The 9,206-nt window shown below is 38.4% G+C and overlaps 1 protein-coding gene across 1 annotated transcript in view; it reads right to left on the bottom strand.

The window, feature by feature from the left end:
• Nucleotides 1-6,843: 6,843 nt before the first annotated feature.
• LYVE1 (lymphatic vessel endothelial hyaluronan receptor 1) overlaps nucleotides 6,844-9,206 on the bottom strand; it is a 24,090-nt gene continuing 21,727 nt past the window's right edge. The window contains exons 4-6 of the mRNA XM_006885415.1: nucleotides 8,142-8,426; nucleotides 7,501-7,579; nucleotides 6,844-7,027 (exon numbers count right to left, since the gene is read on the bottom strand). Of these exons, the coding sequence (XP_006885477.1) occupies nucleotides 6,844-7,027; nucleotides 7,501-7,579; nucleotides 8,142-8,426 (548 nt within the window). The remainder of the gene's footprint in view (nucleotides 7,028-7,500; nucleotides 7,580-8,141; nucleotides 8,427-9,206) is intronic.

Genomic DNA, 9,206 nt, shown 5'->3' with positions numbered 1-9,206 from the left:
AGTCGGGAAGCTCCAGCCAACACTGTCCACCATGGGTACCCATTACCACGACTGGCACATCACTGTCACAGTCTTCAGCATCACAGCAACCACGACCAGAGCTCCTCGTGAGTATTAATAATACTTAATAACCATTTATTGTGCTGTCTAGAGTCCATTGCCATTTATGTCGACCTCATGTGTCGGAGTTGAATTAGAACTTTGATCCATCGGAATTTGGTTATATCTTAAAATGCTAAACATATACCTGACATAATATGTAGCCATTTTACTTCTAGAAATTTACCCAAGAAAATGAAACATTTGCCAATACAAGACTTATACAGGAATATTCATGTTGTTGTTGTTGTTGTTGTTAAGTGCTGTCAAGTCACAGGCGACTCATAGTGACCCTATGAAGGAGAGTCCTCAATGCTTGGGTGTCTTTCATGCTCTCTCCAGGTTCATAGGGTTTCTGGAGGCAAGCTATTACGGAAGTGGATGCCACTCCTCCTTCAAAGCTTGTTTTAATTGGGGAGCTCCACCCCACTCTGTCCACATTGGGTAACCAACCGTTAACACATTTGACACATCAGTATCACAGTGTTCAGCCTCACAGCAACCACAAGTTACCGCTGTATGGCAACTTGTACACCAGGGCTATACGACCTAGAGGAATGTCCGAGTATTTATAGCAGCATTATTTTTAATAGGCTCAAATGGAAACACTGCAGAGACTCATCAGGTTAACCGAAAACAAATTGTACACACACAAGGGAATACTATTAGCAATAAAAGGAGTGAACAATTGATGCGTTCAGCCGTGTGGCTATGAACCTAAAAAGAATTATGTTGAGTGAAAGAAGTCAACATATGTATATATATATTTTTGTCAAATCAGAACCGACCCATAGTGACCTCCCTCCCCAGCAGAGTTTCAGAGGCTGTTAATCAAAAACGAGGAGACTACCCATCTTTCTCCCTCAGTGCAGCTGGTGGATTCAAACCTTGTGCCTTCTGGATTGCAGCTGCAGCTTCTTAGGACTAGGCCACCAGAGCGCCATATGTACCGTTCCCTATGTATCGTGTAGTTCCATTTAAATAAAGTTCTTAAAAAATCTATAATGACAAAAAGCAGATTAGTGATTCCCTGGGGTTGAGGGTGAAGGGATGAAAGAGTGGAGATGAATGAGAAGCCCTTAACATGCAGTGGCATAAAGAATCTTTTTCAGAGTAGTCCATGATCTTGAATTATAGTAATGGTTTCACAGATGTATTCATATGTCAGAACTTCTCAAATGATATACTCTAATAATTTACTATTATGTGCTAATTATGCCTCAATAAAGTTGTTTTAAAAAGTTATTTGATGAAATTTTAAAATGTTCTATATTTCAACAACAACAACATATTCCAACCAAATTTGAGCCTGAGGAGGAGTCTGGACAATCACTGCATGATTACCTTCAATTTTACAAAATGAGGCTGGTACTTTGTTTTCATATTTCATTGAGAATATAGCGCCGATTAGATTGAAAGATAAATGGAAATACTTCTTTTATTTTAATTTTTTAATTTGCATATAAGTTTACAAATCATGTTGGTTTTTATTCATCATCAATACCATTTTGTTTTATAACACTTATAATTGATTAATGTAATTACTTATAATATCTGATCAACTTTTTATTGTATATTGCCTTTCCCTGCCCCCAATTTATCTATTTATTAATCCTTCCTTCCTTATCCTGCCCTTCTTATCCCTGGTAACTTTGAGACTAAAATACTTTTAATTAGTGTTAAAATTAGTATTAATGACATCTCTTGGTTTCCTTTTCATCACTGCAGCAGTAACATTGTTTTAATGTTACAGAAATCTAATAATTAGCTAGAACTAAAAAGAATAAGAAAGTAATAAGGTTTAGTTTATTAAGGATTTAAAACCATAATAAGAGAGAGAATAAATCCTCCAAGAATTAGGAATTACAAAGTTGCTTTGTAGCAAGAGAAGAAAAACCTTTCTTTTTCTTACATATAAAAAAGAGTGTAGGAAAATGTAAGAGTCCCTAAATAAAAAAATAATAAGATTTATGGAAGAGAAACGTCTATTTTTTTAAGAATAATTCTTTTGTGATAAATATTGTATAAAATCATTATCATAGAATGAGTATAAGGATCCAAGAGGGATGGGAGAGGGTGTGAGCAGAGGGATGAGGATGTGCAGGGGGAGAGGGGATTAATCATGGGGTTGTACAATGTGTTGGATGAGGTGGGTGAGGAAAATGGAAATAATCTGTTTTCAAAACAATGTATTGAACTCTGTAAATAAACTAGTACAAAATTTTTTAAAAGAATAATCCTTTTGTAGTGAAACTTGTGTTTGTAATGTATATTCAGATTTTTCTATTTTATTTAGGTTTTTTCCATTTAATATGGAAATTTTAGTAAAACTATAGAAAACACTTGTTCTGTAGTGAAGACTAGGAAATTCAAGTATATTTTCTCCAGGAAAGAATGTTCAGTGCTTTTGGGGTTTTTTTGTAAGGTCACTAAACATCTGTGACAGGACTGTGGGAAGATATGAGGAAGATTTTGAGTGCTATGAATTGTAACCATTTTTTAATTTCCTGTATGTAAGTCATAGACTCATAGCACGGAAAAATTATGTGCTCTAACATTCTTTTTTATAAATGAGGAAAAATGGGAAGTGATTCACCTAAGGACTAAAGAACAAGTTCACTGAACTAGTTGACAATCCAGATTTCCTGGTGTAGTTCATTTCCTCACAATTTCTTTTGGGATAGGATACAGAAGAACAAGCAATCACCTAAAATTAAAATGTCATCATCTTCCAGGATGCTGCATTTTAAGTTTTTGTTTGTCATTGATTCTACTTTTCTGGTTTCTTTTACTCAAGCTCTGTCTTCACCCCCTGCTCTTATTTTTAAGCATTTGGAAAGCTCATATACTCCTAGCTTCAGCTATCACTTGTATTCAGTTGATTTCCAAATCTATGTTGCCAAGTTTTATTTTTCATTGCTTTTACAATTCCCCATTTATGTGGATTATCTCCCAGACAAATGAATGGAGCACCATGAAGTCAACTTTGATATCAAAATGCCCCCAGCAGTTCTTCTAGCTAAAGGTATACTTTCTTTTAAGAATATTGCCTATTTTATTTCATTTTTCAGTGTACCAGGCACCATGATACGTGTTCTCTGTGTGTTCACTGTTGTTGTGTACCATAGAGTCAGAACCAACCCATAGCTGACCCTCCAGCAGGTTTTCAGAGGCAGTTAATCATACAGGGAAGATTGCCCTTCCTTCTCCTGCAGAACAGCTGGAGGCTTTGAACCACCTTCCTTGGAGATTGCAGCACAGTTTCTTGCCACTAGGCCACCAGAGCTATACTCTTGAAATATAGATGATAAAATATATAGCATTGTCACCACAATTTTACAGAAAAGAAGCAGAAGAGATGAAATAACTTGTCCAAGGTTGCGTAGGGCCCTCTCCCAATTACTGAGGTACAGTGATAACAATGTGAAGACTAAGATTTGCCTGTTTCAGTCTGTAGGCTTTTCAATCACTTGCTATGCATCTGAGAGCTAGACAATGAATAAGGATGACAAAAGAATTGATGCCGTTAAACTGTGGTATTGGAGAAGAGTAATGAATAGCCATGGACTGCCAAAAGAACAAGCAGATATATCTTGGAGAGTGTAACCAGAGTGCTCCTTGAAGGCAAAAATAGTAAAGTTTCATCTGACATACCTTGGACGTATTGCTAGGCAAGGCTATTCCTTGGAGAGGGACATTATGCTTGGAAAGATGGAGGGTAGGCAAAAGAGAGGAAGAGCCTCAACCAGTTGAGTTGATACAGAGGGCTCAAATATGTCAGAGATGGTAAGGATTGCAAGGATAGGACAGGGTTCAGATCTGTTGCTCATAGGGTTGCTATGAGTATTACTTTACTCAACAGCATCTAACAACAGTGGGTAAGGAGTTTGTGCAGCCAAACTAAAGGCATTTGTATCCACCAGCTACTTCACGGGGGTGGGGGTGGGGAATGGGAAATCTTCTCCCTTACAAACCCTGGAAAGTCACTGGAGGGTCAGCTATGAATTGGTTTTAATACGACAGTAACTCTATCTGTACCGTAAAGCTGTTGGTGCTCTATATGAGGTCAGAGTTGATCAGCGACAAGAACATTAATATATGAAACCCTGTTGTAAATGGATGATTCTATCACCCTAGTGACCTGAAACTTATCTAGATCTTGTGGAAGACCAGTTCTATATCCTACCTGTCCCCATTGTTACCAAGCTATCTGCCAACACCCTCCTCCACCATCCTTTATAACTGTGATCCATGGTCACTGCTCTCAGTGCAGCCCTCTATGGTCCACTTCCGTTTGTATACCTCTTTTGGACCTACTATGGATGATCTGATTTTTTTTTTTCAGCTAATACCCAAGACTTTGCCTTCTTTTCACTCCCAGAAGAGCCGGAGTTGATGAAAAAACCAAGAGGCTCAACTTAACAGAGAAACAGGGCCAATCAGGAGCTCTGGTGGCTTAATGGTAAGGAGTCGTGCTGCCAGCCTGAAGGCATGCAGTTCTGCTCCATCTGCTGCTGCTTTGGAGAAAGTCAGGCAATCTCCTCTCACACAATTTACTGCCTTTGAAAATCTGCTGGAGGGTTAGCTATCAGTTGATTCTGACTTGGTGATATAGAACCACCACAACAACAACAATACAAGCAAGTTGTGTGAACGAATGAAATAGTTAGGGTATGGAAAAGATTATATTACAAAATCTGTAAAAAACAGCACCTCCACTTTGGCATTAGGGTGCAATAGAGTGGTGAGGAAAGTGATAAAATGGAGAAATGGTGCATTTTAAAAGGGCAGCTACTACTCAATGTGAAATAACTTGATATCTTTTTGCGTACCATCAAGTCAGAACCGACCTGTAGCCCACCCTCTGGTGGGTTGTCAAAGGCAGTGAACTGTGCAAGAGGAGGCGGCCCATCTTTCTTCTGTGGAACAGCTTATAGATTTTAAGTCTCATACCTTTGTGGTGGCACTAAGCCACCCGAGGAGTCACAGGGAACTGTGCTACAAACCCAAAAAGGCTGCAAACTAGCCAATCAAGTCCACTAGGAGACTTTCCAGATATTCCCATTTTCTCAAGAGAATCCAGAAATAGAAGTATGTGACATGCCTTAATTTTTGTTGCCTGGCAATTATATAATATTTTAAGGTAATGCTCTGTGACCCAGCCAGGAAACCCTTTGATCGTAAGTTAAGACCTCTGGGATAAGAGGACCATGAATTTATGGGATCACTGATGAGGGGGGAAAATTCTAAGGGGGAGGATCAGAGAAAAGGAACGAGAAAGCTAGAGAATCAGAACAAATAGACCATCTGAATCCAGCTCTCCTGTGAATTCAGAAACAGATTGGAATATCTGCTCTGAATCCCAAGTAAAGAAATGATTTATTTGTGTGTGCACTTGATTAGCTTAAAATAAGATTTTGGAGAAGAACAGCCTCGAATGCTGATGTATGGATTGTTCAATTTACATGTTTCTCTTTTAACAATCACAGTCTTTTTTTTTTCAAACACAGAGTGTGATATTCCGCCCCCCCTTTGATTTTACTATTATGTCAGTAAGAGACAGAAAAAAAAATTCTAAATGCCTTTATTTTTTTTCTCCAGCCCACATATTTGTACACCTCTCGAGCTCTTCTTGCTGAAATAGAATAGCTAATAGTACATTTGTTAATGGCATTAAAAAATGTGCTTTGATGTACAGAGGTAATCATGTAGGTATGTTAATAATAAATTAAGGTTATTATGGTTATCATTTAGAGAAAATAATGAATGATGTTAGCACAATAACAGTTTTGGAAGTAGAAAAGCTAGGCTAGGAACATTGCAACAAAATTGCTTCAAACCACATTCTATTATATACAAATTTTTTGACTAGCACTCAATTGCAGATTGTAGTACTTTAGCAGTGCCAGTTATAATAGATGTAAATGTTTGTCAATTTTATTACTTTTTAACATAGTCATTTTCCTCAGAGTAATTTCTATAACTTAGATAAAGATAGAGCTTTGTAAGAGTATTTTTTATTTGTTTCATGTAAAAAATGTTTCTCTTTGTTCTGGAGAAAATAGCAGCAGTAAAGAAAGAGGGGAAAAAAACCTACTCCAATTCAAATTATTTAGAGAAGAATGCTTTAACTCTGCCTGTGTTTGTAGTCTCCGCAGGCAGTAGGCTATCAGTAACTTTGGTCTCATTTTTTTTATGTCTTTTGGTTTTACAGATATTAGGTCTCTAGTCACAGGGATCTCCTGGCTTTCATTTGCTAAACTTTGCTAAACTTTTCCTGCCTTCCTTTTTGCTTGTATCTGGTTCAGGAGGACATGACAGCGTGGTTTAAGTGTTTCTTTCAGATCTAAGAAAGTATGTGGGCTGTGGGGTTGATAGAGAAAGCTTGGACTCAGAGGCTCCTGGGTTCTCAACTCACCTATTTCATGACAGCCTAGAAGCCTTTTTACAAGTTTGTTTAGATTCTGAGTTCTACGAAGCTTCTTTCTCTTAACTGGGATTTTATTAGGACATAATCAGTGTAGAAAGGCTGTGGGAAGGAGTATCTGGAAAAGGTTTCCAGAAGAAAGACGTTCCTTTTGATGAACTCCAGAGTCTAAAGGCAGCCTGAGTGAATTCCAGTTAGGTACCAAGGATGGACTTTCTGCTTTGGTGCTTTGGCCCATTAGTTTCCCCAATTGGGGAGGATTCTTAGGCTGCAGGAAAGAAACCAGCCTTAGCTGCGTCCTCTCGTTTCTTTCTTATCTAAACTTCTGCTTCCAGGCATCGCACTGTTGTTTTTGGTGGACTCTTGGGCTCTTCTATCTTTTTATCCATTTTCTGTGATTCTTCAGTAGGGTTATCATCCCCTTTCTCCTCCTTCACCATCTTGGTTTCAATCATTTCCTTCTGCTGACTCTTGTTTGTAAAAGGGAAGGCCTTCACATACCTTTAGGCATAAATATAAAAGGCAACTGAGAGACTTCCACATAGAACTCTTAACAACAATAGGCAATGCTTCTCTGTGATGACACATGTTGGATTAGAACCTTTACTTCAGAATGAAGCTAAAGCACACATGCCCACCCACCTCAGTAAATTCATTTAAGTAAGATAAATTCCCAGATGACCTCACCACCCATCCATCACAATAAAGAAAAAAAGATCAGATAAAGCATATGATTTCTTTTTTCTCAATGCCAACCTTTTTGATTTTCAAAAGAACAGCCATTGGCCTATATCTACAAACTGGCTGAAATGTATGTGATGAAATCGTAGGGAAAATTAGATGGCAAAGAAGAGGTGGGAGATATTTACTAGCATCTCCAGTTTGACCAAGAGAAAGCCAGTAACAGCCCTGGCAAAACACAGTATTGGGCTCTGACAAAGGTTGCAACATGAGCAGTGTGTCAACAGCCTCACCTTTTCACGTAGCAGACTGCGAGACCAGCTGCAGCAGCAAAGAAGAGGAGAGCGAGCACTAGCAGAGTTGTGGGAACACCTGGAGGACAGAGACGTGGCTTGTTAGTCCTTTACTTGTGCGTGGTCATGTGTGGCTCTTTTAAAGACGCATTTTACCAAATTATTTAAATAAGACCTAGTATAGGAGAAAGGCTTTCTCTGTGATCAGACAAAGGTCACTTAGACTATTGAGTCAACACCTGCTCTTTTGCTTTCTACCTGCGGAATCAGTGGCCCTGCCCCTCAGTCTTGCTCTGTTCTGACAATTACTGAATGAAAGATGGGATTTGTTTCCTTTCTGTGGAGCTAACAAGGCACAAGACTGTTGATAGGAGAACAAACATTCTATTAGAAGCATTCAAGGTGTTATACATTAGTAAATGATAGAAAAAGTCTTTGAGGCTATTTTATTTTCACAATATTTCATTTTAGTCACTAAACTTCTTCACCATTTTCAAGTCCTAATGCTTTTTTGAAAGTTGCGTTTGCGTTAAGCTTCTCTTTGTATTTGACAGATCCTAAGCGTCTAATCTGAGACAGGCTAATCTCTCCACATGTTGTCTCTTACACATAAGTGCATAGCACAGATAGATAACTTTTACCTCCGAACTCAGGAGCTTCTTTCTCGAATGTTGCTTGGCTTCCATCGTATGCATCACTTTCTGTACCTATGGTACTAGTTTCTGTGTAAACTTCTGTTATACAAATTAATTTTCGCTTCCGTGGAGTAGTAGCCGGAGCAGGAGCAGTTGTAAGAGCAGGGGCAGAGGAAGGGGACGATGTTGAGTATGCGCTGTCACTAACATTAGCATCTGTTGATGTCTGAGTGTTGAATATGGGATCATCAGTGGTGATAGTTTCTGGCAGACAAGAGTTAATCCAAATATCTGTCAGGAGAGGGGGAAAATGAAATGAATAAACATTACAGTAATTCCTACCTGGTTTTTCTGCCTCCCATCTTGACCTCTTTCAAGGTCCTTTTCACTGCAGCTAGAATTATTTTATCCAAATGTAAATCTAGGCATGTCACTTCTTTCCTTAAAATCCCTCAGTGACTGCCCCTACTGTAAGCTTCTCTGATCCGACCTTGCTGACATCTCCAGACTCATCTGATTAGTCTGCCTCTTACTGTTACAATCATGGAAATGCCTTTAGTTCTTTTGTGTATTTTTAGAAATGATTATGATTTAAAGATGTTTAAATTGTGGTGGAGTGAAAATTTATAAATTGTATTGGGTTTTCATTCAGTCATTCTGAAATGCCTCTGGGTTTTGACATGCTTTCTCTCACATTCAAGACTGATAATTTCTTTATGTGCATGACTCTTTGACTTCCTCTTTATTTAGACAACTATATGATTCAAGTCATGAATGAACATCTCTTTCTCAGGCAGAATTATTGATTAGATTGGAATTCTAGGCATGTGCCTTGTTCTTCCTCATACTTCACATGGCACAGTTTTCATCACATTCTTACCCATGAGGCTGTTAGCTCCTGGGAAGCAGAAGCTTTATCTGTATTGTTCATGGTGGTATGCACACTGAACATAGCACGTAGTATATGCTCAATGAATGGAAACAACCTAAGTGCCCATCAACAAACGAATGGCTAGAGAAGCTGTGGTATATTCACACAATGGAATACTATGCTGCATTAAAAAACAAGGA

This window comes from Elephantulus edwardii, unplaced genomic scaffold, assembly GCF_000299155.1.
Source record: "Elephantulus edwardii isolate Elephantulus edwardi_28Jun2011 unplaced genomic scaffold, EleEdw1.0 scaffold00044, whole genome shotgun sequence".
NCBI classification, from domain to species: domain Eukaryota; kingdom Metazoa; phylum Chordata; class Mammalia; order Macroscelidea; family Macroscelididae; genus Elephantulus; species Elephantulus edwardii.
Note: the sequence above shows the minus strand (reverse complement) of the source record. Positions and strands in the feature narration are given on the sequence as shown.